Source organism: Electrophorus electricus, chromosome 4 (genome assembly GCF_041902795.1).
Source record: "Electrophorus electricus isolate QZ-2024a chromosome 4, ASM4190279v1, whole genome shotgun sequence".
Classification (NCBI taxonomy): domain Eukaryota; kingdom Metazoa; phylum Chordata; class Actinopteri; order Gymnotiformes; family Gymnotidae; genus Electrophorus; species Electrophorus electricus.
Genome location: NC_137500.1, coordinates 39,665,811 through 39,684,532, shown reverse-complemented (window position 1 = coordinate 39,684,532; position 18,722 = coordinate 39,665,811). Strand labels below are relative to the sequence as shown.

General features: G+C 44.8%; 1 protein-coding gene across 8 annotated transcripts in view; it reads right to left on the bottom strand.

Annotated features, from left to right (window-relative positions):
- dgkh (diacylglycerol kinase, eta) overlaps nt 1-18,722 on the bottom strand; it is a 44,253-nt gene that overhangs the window by 19,585 nt on the left and 5,946 nt on the right. For 3 of the 8 annotated variants that reach the window (XM_035522229.2, XM_081713742.1, XM_035522228.2), the window contains 3 exons: nt 8,292-8,402; nt 7,335-7,481; nt 5,826-5,906 (listed from right to left, as the gene is read on the bottom strand). In XM_035522229.2, the coding sequence (XP_035378122.1) occupies nt 5,826-5,906; nt 7,335-7,481; nt 8,292-8,402 (339 nt within the window). Of the gene's footprint in view, nt 1-314; nt 3,710-3,983; nt 4,535-5,825; nt 5,907-7,334; nt 7,482-8,270; nt 8,403-18,722 lie in introns of those variants that run through there. The other 5 variants (XM_081713741.1, XM_035522233.2, XM_081713744.1 and 2 more) reach the window with 5 other exon arrangements.

The window sequence follows — 18,722 nt, the reverse complement described above, 5'->3', positions numbered from 1 at the left end:
CTGCGAGGAGTGAGAGTGAGAGTGAGAGAGAGAGAGAGAGAGAGAGAGAGAGAGAGAGAGAGAGAGACGAACGCCTCACTCTCCTGCCTTATCTGGGTCTCAGCCTGTCAGGGAGTGTGCTGAGGACAGGTCAGAGCTTAAAGATGAGCGCCAGGCCCCGCCCCCCACCAGCCCCGCCCCCCACCCTTTCCTCGGCTGCAGGCTGACAGGGGAGCGCCTGTTTCGTAACAGAGGCTGCCTTTGCTCAGAAGCTCACGAGCCCCTGTGCTTTTAATATTCACATTATCTATTGATTGTCCCTCGCACGAGCCTACCTGAGGAGTGCAAGCGTGTTTACTCAGCAACACGTGCTCCCTGCAGGACAAAGGAGGAGGGGCTGCCCTCAGCTCCCCACCAGAGCTCCTCTAGTATTAGCTGGGTCGTAAAGGCTGTTATTTGAGAACATATAAAAAAACATCATCACGTCTGTGTCAACAAAACAAGGCGGCCATTAGAACAGCGACTTCACTAAAATAGCACTAGAAAAGATGTTACCACTCCAGAAATACCAAACATGCACTAACCTTTCATGAATCCTATTCATTAACGTCGGCTCTCAAATTGCGACTGTATTTTGATTTAGGCTGTTTCCGTGATCAACAGCTGGTATCATGGCCACTGCTCTGAACAAGTGTCATTCCTGAGCCAATCTGAAAGAGTGGTAGGGGGTATTTAATTTAGAAATCCAATAACAAGCTTGCACTCTTCGCTCGCGCAGTATGCAGCTGATAAAACCCATCTGCTCACGTTAGACGCGCCTCAATCACGAGTTTCTTTCCACGTTTTCTTAAAATCCTCCATAACCAGCTGGCTCAACAAGGGAATAAGTCGCTTGTAATTCGTCTTTGCGTCGTTGGCTACTGCAGCGTCGTCTCTTCATTAGAAGAACAAACCGAGCACCGAAACTTTACGTTACTCTTTACTCTGGTGTGCGATTTGCGTGGCGTCTTGCTCGGTGTTCGGTTCACGAGGTGAATTGCATAAGACGCTCCGAGGAGGCCGAGCGGTGCAGACCTGCAGTGGAGCGCATTAGAGGGTACAGACGGAGGCAGAGGAGAAGGGTTCTCGAGGAGCAAGGCCGTCCTGAGTGTCAGCACAAAACCGGGCGAAAAGCTATCCTTAAACCAACACATGCACGCGCGACTCACGTGTCATTACTGCCTTCTACCGGACTCCGTAAGATGCTTCTTGGATATTTGACAGTTGTTTCACTAGACGAGTCGTTAAAGCACAAATAATTAGCACCCCAGACAGCGGGTGAGCAGTAACCCTCGGCATCACCTCAGCTGGTTATTACTCGCAGTGTTTTAACAGAAATATTCCTTATTTTTTTCCAGAGGAAAGCTCCCTTATAACAAAGTATGGATATTTATACCATATTAACAGCACTAATTGATACAAAATCACAATATCAAGACAAATCCTTAAACTTGCACCATACCTGCAACACCTTAAAACACCAATATTTGCATTTAAACTAGGACCATGTAGACTTTTGAACTAAACTATGTTTGCAGTGTAAGTGGCAGGACTGTAACGTCCTTGGAGATAAGATCTTGTCAGCATGGGCCAGTATCCAGAGAGTCCAGGCCAGATCTTTGATGGGGCAAGACATCGGAATCTGCAAAAGCCTTCTTCATAAATACCAGTTGGTGCCAGTGTGAAGATCTGCTTCTATGTATGGGATCAGTGGCCCTGCACTGCCTTGTAAATGCCAAGAGGTGTAAATACAGCAGAGGGAGGGTAGAGATGTGAGGTTCGCCGGGTGAAGGCTTGTTTTATGCGCACATGCAGTTCTCTTGTTTGTTTAGACCTTCTCCGTAGATACTGCAAATCTCCACAACAAGCCCTTTACGGAGAGCCGCCGGTCTCAGTGGCACAGTGTGCTTAAAGAAAGACATAAAATGCTGGGCACTGAATCTGGTTTGAATACTCACAGCACTTCTTCCTTCCATCACAGATAAAACCCTCGAGCAGCGTTTCACTGCAGCAGTAACCTTCGTATTCTTCTCCCCCATTACAGGGCCACGGGCGAGTCAGAGTCCACCACGGGCGAGTCAGAGTCCACCACGGGCGAGTCAGAGTCCACCACGGGCGAGTTAGTCCACCACAGACTCGCGGCTGTGCCATGGCCAACCGCTAGTGCTTAAAGCCTCTTCAAACTCTCTGGTGTGCAGACGGCCGAGAGTGCTTCCTCCCGCGGTCTTCCTCCGCGACTCTGGGTTACATTAACAGAGTATTCAGGCAGTGGTGCAGATTGGGGCCACCTAGGCCAATGGGCTGAGCCACACCGGGACACTTTTTTGGCTGTTTTTCTTATTGTGCAGGATCTGATTACTAAAAACAATATACTGCATTATATGCGATGGGAAATATTTGGTATGTGTTTTCCTCACAAGCAGTCAATCAAAGCTGATTTTAGTTCACAGGTAGTCAGAACCCATTTAATATACAGTCTCTGAGAATCTCAGACACACTGGGACATTTCTTGCTGAAACCTGCCACTTTATTTTTGTAACTGCAATTCACGTTTTTGTAAAATGTTCTTTGATGGACAACTACAGAACTAATTTATGCTTATGTGACACTTAAGATTAAAAGTATAGTGGTTCAGAATTCAACATTTTTAAGGTATATGCATTCCAGCATAATTCTAGCAATCATTTCATCATAACTGATATCATTACCGAGCTTCAGCAAGCCATAGAGGCCATGTGTTTAATCCACTACAGATAAACAGATAAGGTAATAACATCACAATAACAGCGCATTTCCTTTCCAAATCGACTAAAATTGTAACTGTCTTACAAATATCTGTAAGCTTTTTAATGAACCACTGCCAACCCTGGTGTTTGGTAAGTAACGCCAGTCATGCACTGCAGGCTAAAACATGTCATTCAAACACGTTTTAGCTTCAGTATAATACACGGAGCAAAGCTCACTGTTCTAAACTAAACAGTTGTAGGTATGAAGCACAACACACTGCCATCTTGCACAACAGATCCACCTGTATTCCTACCTGAGATAGTGAGCGACTGTCTGCCGTGACCCTCGCTGGGTCTGTGTGCACTCAGATTCGTTTCCTCTTGGCAAAACTTCTCATTATTCCATTACATGTGACCACCACTTATGGATTTGAATCTGAGTACTGGCAGGCTTCTCAGTTTATGAAAAGATCCTTCAAGCATTATCTGCGCAATTTGTATCAAAGCAGAAAGGTCGTTTTGCCTTGTTTCTACAAGGGCGTGTGCTAAGCTGAGGTATCCACGTATAACACAGAGAGAAGGTAAATGCAAGGTTCTGGAATGCAGCTTCACTGTTGAGCTCAGGATTAAAGTGCCATCAGCGTAATCCTGGTACCAGTGCTGGAAATGTGAAGGCCAGGAGACAATTTATCAGCCCAAGATATGCCATATATACTTATGAATATATACCAGCTATACTTGTGAATATATACCAGCTATACTTGTGAATATATACCAGCTATACTTGTGAATATATACCAGCTATACTTATGAAGATATTCACTTGCATTTTCCCCTTTTTTTCACACTAGAGACAACCACAGAACTCTGGACACAACTACACGAGTATCTCATCAGGGGAAGAGACAAAGATCCCTTGAGGAAATGAATCACTTCCTGCCCTCACCATGTACATTAAGGTGTACAAATCTGCTCTTAATCTTGAATTCAGAACACCCCCCCCCCCCCCCCCCGACACACACACACACAGGCTACTGCATAAACAGCGCTAAGGAAAAAGCAAGCCACAGAGGTCATTTGCAATCTAAATGAGAGTCCCCATTCTGTGACTGAACGGAGAGAGAGAACATTAACATTTGTTAATTAACATTAACATTCGTCTGCACAGAGCAGAGCGGAATTCCGCCACTCTGTCCCCCTGTGTGTGCATACAAATCTCTGAACTGAGTGAGCACTCACCAGTCTTCTGCTCAGCCGCAATGCCGCCTCGGCTGTGAATCCCGGAGCTCCTGTCCCCTGCGCGTGCACGTGTGTGTGTGTGTGTGTGTGTGTGTGTGTGTGTAATGTGCAGGAACGAGATGTCTGATCTCTCCTTGCCTTACTGTTGCTAACCCTTCCTGACCACTCCAGCCCTGGAGAAACTGAACACACGCACAGGGGGAAAAAACCTCTCAGGAAGAAGGCGGTTTCTGCAGGATAGCCTCGCTGAGCATCTTAAAGAGAGCCCAGCCCCTTCAGAGAGGGCTGTGTGAGGCGCTAGGGTTTGTGCTTCGGTCAAGCCTGACGGAGCTGCTCTGTCTCGTCTCCCCGGATCAGCGTTGCAGGGGAGGACAGATGCTGGCTCGTCCGGCCCCGTCTGCGCCTCCAGTACGCTCTCCCCTTCGTCCTCCGCTCGGTGCGGCGCACCGTGCGAGTCGTGATGTCACTCTGAGGATTTCCTTTTGTTCCTCAGACCTCAGCTTCTTCCTGTTCAGCAGGCACAGCCCCCTACCCCATCATCCCTCTCTCTCTCCCTCTCCCTCTCTCTCTCTCCCTCTCCCCCTCTCCCTCCCTCTCTCTCTCTCTCCCTCCCTCCCTCTCTCTCTCTCTCCCTCCCTCCCTCTCCCTCTCTTCCTCTCTCTCCCTCCCTCCCTCCCTCCCTCTCTCTCCCTCTCTCTCTCTCCCTCTCCCTTCCTCCCACCTCTCTCTCTCTCTCTCTCTCTCTCTCTCTCTCTCTCTCTCTCTCTCTCTGAATGATATACTCCATGCTGTGCTATTTTTAGAAACGGAAAATAGCTCAACTGCAGAGATGCAGATAGCCCCTCTAATGGAACTACAGTAAAATCCCCTCAGAGAGGGTGAGCTGTCAGTAGATACATGATGTCAGCCTCTTTCAGCAGGGGAGCAATAACACCAAGAACAGCACAAGAAGACTCGTCATAAATCATAAACATGTTGGAACAGTAAGAGCACCAGGACGAGGGCAACGCAGCTCCGTCTGAGATATTAAAACACCATTTACTTTACAAGGACAATCACAGAAATTAAAAATGGAGATTCTTTGTGGATACAAACAAATGTTTGTAGTGTGAAGCAGACCACGTAATCCAGCATGGTGAACACCCTGAACACACACCGTCGGTAAACAAAGCACCAGCAGCGAAGCCGTCCCAGAGCGGCTGGGCAGGGCATTCGCGCTACTGCTGCTGCGAATAACCCTCACTCTCTTTCAAGCGTTCTTAGGCTCCACATGCTCTTTTCTAGCCACTCCAGGGGCGCATGGCAGTTTCTAGAAGGACTCAGTCTGCACTGTCTGCTCCACGGAAGAGCTGATCTTAACATGACAAATGCATCTTGGTTGCACTCCCAAAGTGCAGCGGGAAAAAAACACCATCAGAAAATAGAAACTGCGTGTTTCAAAGGGGCTGATTAGATGTGCAGTCTTGACAAATGTGAAGATAATAGTAGACAATTAAATCAGAATGAGCTTCTACATGTAAAAAAACGCCTTCATAAAGAAGTGAGATTTCTGTAGGCGTGTAACGATGCAATGGGCTTTTAATTCTCCAATCTTGGAGAAGGGATTCTGTACTGGAAGGAGACGCTGCAGTTTAGCTTCAGAGTCGCGCGTGATGGATGTTCCTCATATAGTTTTAGTTTTCCACTATGACAAATTTTCAAAACCTGTAAGTGTTAGTGATGCCATCAGTACTCTGTGAACTCTGAGACACGCACTGCTGTGTACAGGGCAGAGAGACAGACAGTGCTGAATGGTGAATGCTGCACAGCCTGTTGATGTAATCCAGCAGATTGGCCGCCTACCGTGAAGCTGTTGTTGACATTCTTAGTGCTTGACTCTGCGACGCTGGCATCAGAGAGGTCCACCTCGTCGAAGATGAGCGACTGTGGGCAGCAAAACAGAGCAATGGTAAACACAGATGGTTATGGCCATGCCACAGTGTGACCTCTGAACTTTCAGTTTAAAAAGAAGAAAAAGAAGGCTAAAAAAATGTTTAATCTTGAGTTTCAGATGTTAGAACAACATAACGAGACAACTGTTCTCTCACAGTCGTGTGACAGGAAAGCAGAAACTACACCGTGTGCACAGTCATGTTGTGATTGATGTCTTCCTCTTATTCTCTACATGGACATGCATGCACATGGTTTGGCCGGGTGGGTTCATACACGATGGTCCTCTGGAGGGCAGGAGCATGGAAAGAGCTGTGTAGCCAGAGACAGGAGATGTGTGGCATTCACACAGTCCCCTTCAGAGTCTCCACATGCTCTTCAAGAAAGCACACTCGTTCTTGAAGGTGGACAACAGATATCACAGAAAAGGTCTAAAAACAGTATGTAGTTGACTGATAAAATGGGATTTTTTCCCCGCTTGCTCAGGCCACTTGCTGCCGGAAGATCAAAGGCTGATAATTAAGGGCCGATCACGTTACGGCACCTAATCTGAGGCTGAGTGCTGATTGGCAGATAAATGAGTCAGCGAGCGAGTAAGTGAGTGATGACTGGGGTATGTAGGCATGGTGACATCCTGTTTACGATGTGATCTGTGAGCTTGGCAGGCTGCCGCAGATGGGAACGCAGACACCCGGCCTGCAGTGTCTGTCAGAGAGCCATGTGCCATGCCAACACACACAGCCAAGGTCTGCCCATCTTGTTTCTGCCTGTTAGGTCATGGTTAGTCCTCTCTATCTCTCTCTCTCTCTCTCTCTCTCACTCTCTCGCTCTCTCTCTCTCTCTCTCTCTCTCTCTCTCTCTCTCTCTCGCTCTCTCACAGGTACGGTTTCTGCTCCAGATTTTGCAGGTTTCAGCCATGACTAGGACCCTCGGCAATGGCCTGGCAGGTATTTCTTTTGGGTGCCTCTGAAGCCCCTCATTTCAACAGTCAGCAAACGCGACGGTGCATGAGACAACATACATGAAGGCAGTAACAGCACCCTCAGCGGAGTGCTCCCACAGGCTGTTCGTGCTGGGTGGGGTGCACAGAGGGGATGCAGAGTTAAGCTCAGGGAACACAGGTCTCTCCTTTCAGACACAGAACAACAACACACAAGTCCAGGACACTCCTCCTCCTTTGCCTGCTGAGACGGGCAGACAGTGATGATGCGATGCAGGCGAATCAGGATCATGTTGTTCTCAACCATTGCAGGGCTCACTTCCCAGCTCAGGAACAATGGGGAGAACAGGCATCTCAAACGATGCCAGAGTGTGCCAGCCAAATGAACGCAGCGAATAGCGGTCAGCAAATCCCGGGGATGAGGGTGAGAGAGAGGTGGGCGTCCAGGGGCAGAGGCGCCTGCCGCTGCTGCTTCTGCTAACCCGAATCGCCACCAAACCTTCCTCCGATCCGCTGGCGCCCATAGCAGGGGGAGGGCGTCTGGCGCTGGACCAACACACGGACAGCACTCTCCAACACACGCGGCTACGCGAGACCCGGTACTGCCAGCGTGCCAGCACGCCACCCGTCTGCCGCAGGGCACCCCACACACACACACACACACACACACACACACACACACACACACACACACACACACACACAGTGGTGTTAAGACCAGTGTGGGCCATATCAGTGCCAACAGGCAGCTTTCCAGCTGTGTGAGAGAGGCTCCCGTGATTAACACACATAGCACTTTTCCACAGGCACTGTGCCGATGCTGGTGACAAAATCTTCAACGGTTCCACCACAGAAAATCAGGTTCTCGGTGGGAGACATTGGGTCTGTCCTTAAAAGGTCCCACTAATTCACAAGAAAACAGCACCAGCTCCAGCACGAGCACCGGCACTTTGTCGATGGAAAAGTAGTATGACAGAACGACTCAGTGAGGCTCTGGAGGAATCAGAGCTCACCATGCATCACCAATCACTCACCGTACATCACCAATCGCTCATCATATATCATCAATCACTTCCCATACATCATCATTCACTCACCATACATCACCATTCACTCACCCTACATCACCATTCATTCACTCACCATAAATCACCATTCACTCACCATACATCATCATTCACTCACAATACATCACCATTCATTCACTCACCATAAATCACCATTCACTCACCATACATCATCATTCACTCACAATACATCACCATTCACTCACCCTACATCACCATTCATTCACTCACCATACATCACCATTCACTCACAATACATCACCATTCACTCACCCTGAATCAGATTCTAATCAGACTCTGATCAGACTCATGGTGAGGAAGCTTAGCAGTGGGGAGGTTGGGCGTTATCACCTGAAACACAGCCAGCCTCACCTTGGCATCCTTGGCGTAGTAAAGTGTCCGACCGCGAAGCTTGAAGTAGCGTTTCTTCCAGCGCTGGAACGAGCTGGTCTGTTTAAGGAGCAGGCCCTCTTTTACACTCGTCTGCAGAGAGAGAAAGAAAAGCAGGAGACAGGATGAGGATGGTCAGCTGCCCACAGGCGTCTTGGGCCCTGAGGAGCATTATAAGGTCAGAAGTTGAAGAGCTGGTATTGTTTCACTCATATCCTGAGACTGCAGACCTATGCTTCTAAGTGCCAATGCTCGTCAAGCTTTGTAATGTAAATAAATCCATTATAAATGGTGGTTTGGTCTGGCCAAAATGGGACACTTCGCATTACTGACAAACCATGGTGCATTATAACCGTGATGCATTACTGATAAGCCATAGTGCGTACTAATCACCATTCATTATTGATAAACCATAGTGCGTACTAATCATGATGCATTACTGATAAATGAGCTCTTATATTGAAAAACCACATATCAGCCATTTCCCCTTTTAGTATAATTTATTTTAGCTTTTGATTTTGTACATTTTAACTTATACATTAAAATTACATTAAAATGCAAAATATGCTTTATTTAGACTTAAATTACTTAATTCTTGTGGGCTTTTAAAAATGTTGCAGGATGTGGAAGGACCGTATGGACATGGGTGGTTTTTTGTTGCTAGGGCTCAAACTATGCTTATTATTAATGTTAATGTTCCTGTACTAGAAATAAAAGCACATCTCTTGTATCTGTTGTAACTATAAGAATTCTACAGCTGGTGTGAAACTGCCCGCATGCTTAAGTGATCCGGGGTTGCAAGCTGTCCCACGGGACGGAACTGGGTGGAGCCTCTGCCTCCGTCTGTGCGTTTATGTCTAGCAAGCCTTGCCGAGATCGTGTGCTGCAGCAACAGTTTATGCTTTAGCGTAGAGATGGCACAATATGAGGTTTTCTGGTACAGATCTGATACTGATATCTTGCATTTGAATTTCAGATCGATACCGATCTGATAATTTTTCATTAAAATACACCGTGGAGCTGTAGTTTAGTTGTTTGGGGGAAATGTTTTCTGTGAGATGTATTATATATGCTATTTTACAGATGTCTTGCATAGATATGACAGATAAAAATAAACAAAATATAAAACATAAAACACTTTGTTTACAAGACTAAATGTCATTTTTTCCATTCATTGTCTTACAGTCAGTGTTTCTTAGTGAGATGATATTTACTGCCTTGGTCAACACCTGCTTAGTTCTTAGCTTTGCTGTACATACCATCAGTGCACACACACACAAACACTCACACTCACACACACACACTCACACACACACACACACACACACGCGCATACACACACACACGCGCATACACACGCTCTCTCTCTCTCTCTCTCTCTCTCTCTCTCTCTCTCTCTCTCTCTCTCTCTCTCTCTCTCTCTCTCTCAATAAGAACCTTATACCTGCTGTGAATTTCAGCACTAAGTGAGCAGACAGACACTACCAGTACTACGCGTCTCTCTTCACTCCAGCTCTGCTTAAACCAATAGAAATTGAATCTGATGTTTACAAGGTGGTTATTCTTTCCAGCCCAAAAAAAATGTTTGTTAAGTTAGCTTATTAATGTTAGCTGAAGTTAGCTCTTTGTCCAGCTTCCTATTCCTACAATATCAAGTCTACCTTAAAGCTCAGCAGGCTAACTTTTCCCCTTTTTTTCATGCAGTTTGTATACACAACAGCCAGATAGTAATTAACATTGTGGGTTTAGAGAAGATGCATGATTTATTAGTTTGGTTATTGTTTCTCCTCTACAGGTTGGGTTGTCACATTTCTGCTTCTCGTTCTCCTTTCCACAACCCTGAAGTTTTTTACTTGATGGTTAAACTGGAAACGTCATCATTTGTTGTTTTTAAAGAATGTATTAAGAAATCACTGTTGGTCGTAGATATAGCAGTGAACAGTGAAGCTATTTATCATGTGACCTGCTCAAACTAACCTGGCTGTTATCATGTGTATATCCGATACGTGATACTGGATCGTGCCCTCTCTACTTTGAGGATAATGGCACGCAAGGAAGGAAGGCCGTTCCTCAAAGTACTACTGGACCCTGGTCCATACACATGTGGTCACACACAGAGCTCAGTTTCACCACATCACTGAGGTTTACAGGGTTTACAGGGTTTACAGCCATGCATCATCATGTGTTAGTTCAAGGCATGGCAGATAATAATAATAATAATAATAATAATAATAACAACAATAACACAGTTAATTATATAGCAAGGTCACTTTACAATGACAAAGTTGGAGAGAGAAAAAAGGCATTAATTGACACAATCAACATGTTAATTAATACGAAAAGGAAGAGAAGTTATGAGAAATGTTGAGAAAAAAAGTGCTGGAAGAGGAGAGTGAAGAGCAGAAACAGAGAGATTGAGGTAAAGTGTCCCATAGTTTTGGGGCCATGACACTAAAGGATCTGCCTCCTACAGACACCCGTCTAAACTTGGGGATGGAGAGGAGACCTGCAGTAGAGGAGTGAAGTGTATGGGTGGGGCAGTGAGGGTGTAAGAGTTGAGTTAGATGGGGAGGTGCAAGACCGTGCAGAGCTTTGGATGTAAGGAGGAGGATTTAGAACTGAATGTGTTCAGGGATGGGGAGCCAGTGTAGCTGATGTAGACCAGGGGTGATGAGGACCGATTTTCCTTATATGAAGGAGGATTCTTGCGGCTGAGTTTTGGACATATTGAAGTGAGCGGATGGTTTTGTTAGGGATGCCAGTGAAGAGAGAGTTCAAAGTTCAAAGTCCAAAGTTTATTTGTCACGTACATAGTCATACATGGTATAACTGCAAGTGAAACGCTTTTTGTAACTGCTCTGTCCGAGCCAAAGAGATATGCAGGGAAATGGATGCGGTTTCATGAATAAATAAATATGCAATGATGGATGAAGAGGGAATGTATTATATGCGTATATACAATGTACAATTTCCAGTTTTTTACAATTTCCAGTTTTTACAGTTTGTTATGGTGTTATTGTGGACATCATATACAGTGCACAGAGTCCCCATAGTTCATCAGTTGCCCTGATTCAGAGCCCGAAGTGCCCGAAGTGAGTCTGGAGGGGATGACAGTGTTAAATGCTGAACTGTAGTCAACATACAGCATTTTAACATAATTATCCCTCCCTTTGTCCAGGTGGATGATGACAGGACGCTGTCCTCTGGTGGGCTCTGCGCATGCGCCGTTGGCTGCGTCGATAGCACCATTTGCGTTGTTAGCACCGTTGTTAGTGCTGTTAGCATTAGCACTGCCAGGTGCAGCCTCGAAGTGAGCGAAGAATGTATTTAACTAATTCGCCAGAGACTCAGCCGCGCTCCTTAGTCCAGGGGGGTGGGCTCCTGTAGTCCGTAATCATCCATAGTCCCCGTCATAGGGATCTAGAGCCACTCTGCTGGAACTATGGCTCTAGTTTCTTCCTGTAGTGCCGCTTCGCCTCTCTCAGTTACAGTAATTAAGACAGGAGGTGATGAAGGCGTGAACCAAGGTCTCGGCATCGTGTGTGGAGAGCATGGGCTTAAGACTAGTGATATTATGAAGGTGAAAAAAGGCATTTTTGACCAGGGGCTGGATGTGGCGTTCAAAAGAGAGAGAGGAGTCAAAGAGTACACCAACCGTGGATGAGGAACTGAACAAGATACCGTCCAGATTTAATTTAAAATTGGAGAAATTTGAGATTTTGGGCTTCAGGCCAATAAGTAGAAATTCTGTTTTGCCAGAGTTTAGTTTTAAGATGTGTATGCTCATCCACTGCTTGAGATCTTGGATACAGGAGAGTAAAGCAGGAGGTGGTAGGGTAGTGTTAGCCTTGGTGTTAATGTAGATCTGAGTGTCATCCGCAGAACAGTGGAAATAAAGACCATGCCTGCGGAAAATCTGACCAAGGGGTAGCATAGATAATGAACAGGAGAGGGCCAAGGACAGGAACACCTTTTGGGGAACACCTTGAGTGACGGTAGCAGTGTGTGATTTGTGTTTACATAAAACAACAAAATGCGTTCTATTTTAAATATAGGATGAGAACCATTCAAGAACTGTATTAGCAATGCCAGTGGTTGAGAGGTGAGCAATGATAATCAGGCTACAGAAGACAGCCATTCCTCACTCACCTTACAACTGAGCTAAATGCAAAAGACACTGAAACACAGCTCTCTAGAGCCACATCCAACACATCAGAACTACAACATAAACACAAACCATTTTAGATCCAATTTCCCTTCCTTCCGAGGGTCACGTTTAAAACCAAAATACTGGTTTCCCTTCAAAAGCCAACCAAAGGGTACTGGCGCCCATGTAGTTGGGGCAGGGGTGGTGGAGATGGGGTTGGGGCGTGGTTGAGGCAGCGGGGTGAGATGAGACCAACCTGAGGAGCATTGTGTCAATCTATCATCTTCAGCAGCACATGGCCACCATTTCACATTAAACCAACCCACCTAGGAGGAAGACGCACAGACCTGGAGGCAGGCGTGCTGCTTCCTGCCCAGTCATCTACGACCAGAGCAGGAACACTGAGGAAAGAGAAAAACCAGGAGTCCGCAGACACAGAGGGGAAGGAGGCTATTTATAGCAGAGGAAATATGTTCTGCGTGGGGATTGCAAACAGACACGCAGGCTTGGCTCTGACATCCTGGGGCACAGCTGTGTCAACTTGAGCAGCAGGCCAGCCCACCACACACCCTGGCACGGCACGGCGTGCTCCTTCCAGCCTCCTGCTCCGCTCTGCAAAAACACCACTCAACTCTCCTGCCTTTTTTCGACAAACACCTCTGTGCAGTTTACTAACGTGACGTTCAGTGCGGCTACGGTCACCGTGCTCCACTGGGCTGAATGTCAAGTGAAACTGCTGAAATATTGACTCTCGCACACCACTGGAGCAACTTCACAGCCGCTGGGTAAATATGATCCATATCTCTAAACTCGTACTGCTTCCTGCTGTGCACGTGTTTATTTTGAGTTTAGCACACCACTTCCTCATTTTCACATTCCATTTGACGGGCTGTCGGCACCTAGATGGCTGAAGCACGCGGGAATATACGGACGCTGACCCACTGGAGTTTAGTGCCCTTCCTCTATGAACTGCCATTCCAAAACCAAATTCCTGCATGGGATTAAGGTGACTCAAGGTTCCTTATAAGGACTCAACTGGGTTTGGTGAAATAAACATCAAAGAGCCAAAAAGCCTCCCACACCTATGCCACACTCAACTGGGCGTTTTAACCTGCTACTGACCACAACAGGTTACTCAGTTAGAATAGTGAGGCTACAGGAGGCTACAAGCCTGCTCTGCTCACTCAGACATTGAGCAGATGTTTTTCTCTTCATGGTTATTGTGAACATTTCTCCATGAAAAGGTCCGGCAATGTTACAGAACGTAGATGAGCAGGGCGTTCTGCAGAAAACTGAGCTAATTTCAGCTTCAAAAACACATACCTGAGCGAGAGGGTTCATGAGAATCACATGACTATATGCCACCATGGAGTCTCTCTCTCTCCCTCTCTGCATTCAGGATATCATATATGGGCTTTAACGTTAGTATTTATTATTATAGAATGAAGATAATGTATGCTTCATTGAGCATGTTTGCTATTTCTGTGCTTTTAAATACTTTAAAAGCACAAAGACCCTTTTTCTTTTTAAAAGGTTTAAGGAGTAACTTTAAAGTTCTACTTTAATGCTCCATTTGTTTGTCTGCTGGCTTTGTTTTTTTTTTTCCTTGCCTTTAGTTCCCTTCCTGCTGCCAAGTAGGACAAGACGTGATCTATTAATAGACGGTTTCTTCACTAAACTGTGTGAGGGAGAACGGTTCTGTGCCAGATAGACCTGAGTAACCCCACAATGCCATATTGTACAGCCACACTACTTAATGCAGATCCCTCACACTCACACACACCTCAGTAATCCTGCTACAACGCCGTGTAACCCCATTCCTCACTCACTGTAACACAAATACACACACACACACACACACATTTGTGTATGCACAATAGAAAAAAGCACCAATGAGGCGAGCAGTTGTGCTAGAGGAGAAGAGAACAGCAGGAGCGCCTACAGAAAGAGGAACATGCAGGCCTCCATCCTGCCTCACACACACACACACACACACACTGCCTCTGAGGCTGAGGCCCCATTATCACACACACACACACACTGCCTCTGAGGCTCCAGCCCCATTATCACACACACACACACACACCTACACACGCACATGACACATATAAGCATGCACACCACACGTGACTAATCTACTGCAGTAAACTCAACGTCCACCATCTCCAGCTACTACTCCTACGTGAACATATTTATCTGAACTACATTAAAAGAATGTTTAAAAAACGATGGGAATAGTGAATAATTTCCATATCTAATGCTTATTAGTCACGTGTGTCTAAACTTTTAAGAGGACAGTATTTAACCTCCACTGAAGTGGTGTTTCCCATGTATGTCACTTTCTGGTCTCTGTCAGCACCCTCAGTTCTCACTGGACTTGTGCGAGACGCAGGACAGAACCACGTCACTCTGCTGGCATCCTGCTCCTGCGTGGTAACAGAAGGTGTCCAAGGGTCCTCTCGCCCCCTCCCCCGTCCTGAGGATTAATTCAGGGCCTGGTACATGCGTGCAGTCCCTCATCCACTCTGGCCAGGGACAAGAGCCCCTGCCACAGGGTCTCGTTACAGTCAGATAGTGAACCACACACATACACACACATATATATATACAGTAAATGCATAATATGATTTACATATAGAGATTCAGTTTTTATGATGCCATTAAATATTTGCAATTTTTTACATTTTCTAAGCAGTTACTGAATTGGCAACATCTGAACAAATATGAATTGTAGAAAGGCCAAAATTATAATGTGTTAAATGTAGGCAAACTCCATAAACACAAAATACTATGAAAAAACCTCAAAGCAATTCAGCAACAGATGAGCAAGTACCAAGGGCAGTGGTAACTCAATGGTTAAGGTAGTTGACTTGTAATCGTAAGGTTGCTGGATCAAGCTCCACCACTGCCAAGCTGCTACTGTTGGGTCCCTGAGCAACACCCTTAACCCTCAATTGCTCAGGTTGTACTCAGTCATAACTGTAAGTTGCTTTGGATAAAAGTGTCAGGTAAATGGTTTATGTGTAAGATTGTTTTCTCAGTTCTTTGGTACAGGTGTCATGTATGAAGGCCAGTCCTGTGCAACACTATCTTTCTTTACTGTACTGCAGACACATGTCTGTCAACACGTTACAGAGCAAACAGTAAAAACCCAAACATGAACTCTCTCCCGTCTCCTACTTACAATGTGTACCTGCCCTGTTGAAACTGATTACTGCCACACAGAAAAGGTGACCTTGTGCATTATCAACCACTGTCATCAAAACCTGTAGACATCAGAAAATACCCACAGAGCTCACTGGTCTGTTCAGAAAATACCCACAAAGCTCACTGGTCTGTTTACCACGAGTAAGCATTTTGACTAAGCATCTTTTTCATAAACAGTGACACAAGGCCTTGTCATTCTGATGTCACTGACATGTTTACTGACATAAATATTTACTTTTGAAACATAAACTAATGAATTAGAGTAAATTACAGGCTTTTGTCTGTAATCCATCGTGTAGTGCTCTTGGTAAGATTTGTTTCGAGAAGTACTCTTATTGTATTGCAAATGTTAATGATGATTTGATAAATGAGAAATGGTAATATGTTTTTGGTGCCAAGGTTAATGACTATATAACTGCACTTATGTGAGGTGCTGCACTAAGTCCTAATTGGCCCAGATCTGAAGAGATTAGGAGTCTGGCGATGGCTTCTCTATGTAGGAGCCTTTTCTGTGCACTGTGGTGATCTTTTATTTAGAATACTGTGTGCCTGTGGGGTTCTGTGGCAAAGACACCACATGGACTTCAGTGGCAATGAGTTGAAAGAATGTAGCTTTCCTTTGCTCGTAATTACCCACAGACTCTTCTAATGAGCAGCACATCAACCCCCCAGCATGCGCCCTAGCCAGACTGAAGACACAGCCGTTATCAAACTACCACCACAAATAGCCTTCGGTCTAAATGGAAGCTAGCAGCAGACTCGCTAATTCACAAGAAAACAGGCAACCTTTGCTGTAAAGTAAGCCAAAGATTATGAAACAAGATCTTGTTCTTTTATGTTTGGGTCAGTACTAAATTCAGAACAGCCTGTGGTTCTGGGCCAGACTGAGGAAGCATTGAGAAGTCACTGGTGTTCCGTGATGGCTCTACAGCTCATAACATAACATAACATAACATAACATAACATAACATATGCCAACTTATTAGAGTCAAGGACAAATAAGAATTTCATGGATAAAAATGAATTACGTTTAAAAAGTTAAATTCTGTCCAAAACAGATATAATTTGAAAATGTTTTATTTTATTTCATTTATCTGACTAAAATAATAGTTTATGTATTTGGTCTTTGATTTCTCAAAGTAATATCTTGTGACAGACTCTTCATCCCAGACTGTTAACCATTCTACAACACTCCATCCATCCATGAGGCACCTGGCCTGGGACCTGGGCTGGAGGAGAGCCTCTAACAGAACAGCAGGTCCCATGGATGATCTCAGATTAGAAGAGCGGAGATGAACCACCCGAGGGAACTATGGATATCAGCTGTACGAGCAAAGATTTAGGAGACGAAATCAAATCATGTTAAAAGCGGTAGAGGTTTAATTCTAACATCTATTCCCTGGGACATGGTAGTGGGTAGGGTGGTTTGCCAATGCTGTCTGATCGCATATCCATAAAATGATTGGAGCCAAAACACCATCAGCACATTTGGGAAAATACAGAAATAAAAGACACTGTATAGTTTACTCCACAACACCAGGGGCGCAGAAGGAGCTTGCCTATTTCACACTATGAATTACTGTTGTTTGTGTTAATACATTTACCTCTAGAGCAGTTGCAGGCTAGTTATTATTATTAGTAAGTTCTACATTATTATTACTGAGTTGTATGTTAATATAAGTTATTACTCAACTGGTCATATATCTCACTTTTGATGAGCATATCATATAGATGAGTGTATATTAGATGTAGGCATTTTGTTTTAAAAAGGCTGACTTTAAACATCTTAGGTTAGGAGACCAGAGAGCTCAATCAACAGCTGACTGCATTTCCTGACATTTCAATTTCAAATCAAATTTGAAAGGCATTACCATGGTAACCTACAATAGCACTATACTGCAACCTAAAAGTCTTCAAATATTTTTAGAATGTAAATAGTAAGATTTACAAATATCCTAAAATTTCAAACCTTTCCTGGGCCACACTAAAAACATTTGTCAAACTGAAATTATTTGAAATTTTGAAGACTTGCTGACCTTGTTACACAACCACAAAGAAGTTCTGGTTGCATATATTATTGTTTGGGATTTTTTGTTGGTTGGTGGGTTGGTTGGTTTGATTATTTGTTAATGGTTGTTTTGTTTTCTTTTTAATTTTGCAAATGTATTGGAAATACTTAAATATTTTTAAATATTCTAACATAAAACATTACTCCAAGACATTTTCAACACATTTTACTTCTTACAGGATGATACAATCATATGATCAGATCATATTACATAATGCGTCAAAATATTAATGAATTAATGTAGGTTTAATCTAAGACAGTTTCACCACACAAATTAAGAACAATAAATGCATTTGATCAATTTTCTAGCAAATACATTTTATTAAGGACTAAAAAAAATAAGGGATTTGGGCAACAAATATCCATGGAGTCCCCGCCTGATGAATCTGAAAATCTAGTGGTGTGGCCTCTAAGAGATCAGCTCCAACCTTCCTCTGTTCTCATCTTACTGACCACTTTCAAAGAACTCAAACTCTGAGCTTGACTAGTGCATAAACAGCAGGAACAGAGGAGCAGCATTGACTCTCCGGTGAGGCTCTGGGCTGGGATTTAGTCAAGCTTGGGTCCTGCAAACACACGGTTCCAGCTTTGGAAGTTCAAAATACCACTTTCACTGAAACTTTGCAGCATAGCTTAAACTGCTCCAACAATTACACCTTGTCAAATGTTGGCACATAATTTTCCCTTCTCCAGTGACATGCGGCCATTGTGTGTCGAGGAGGCAGCGCACAAGGTAACAATTACACTGGTGAGGATGCTCAGGCGTGGGCATGTGGGGGGCGAATGACTCTGCAGTCAGCGCGGGGGGGGGGAGGGGGTGACCACCATTACACCCCTTTAACAAAGAAAGGAAGCCAGTCCAGCCTTCCCAACTCTTCCCAACACATATACTGGTTTATGGCCTCTAACATGGCCTTGGTACCTTTAGACAAGCTTACAATCACACACAATTGCCCCACTAGACTAAAAGACTAAATGTTTGGTAATTTAG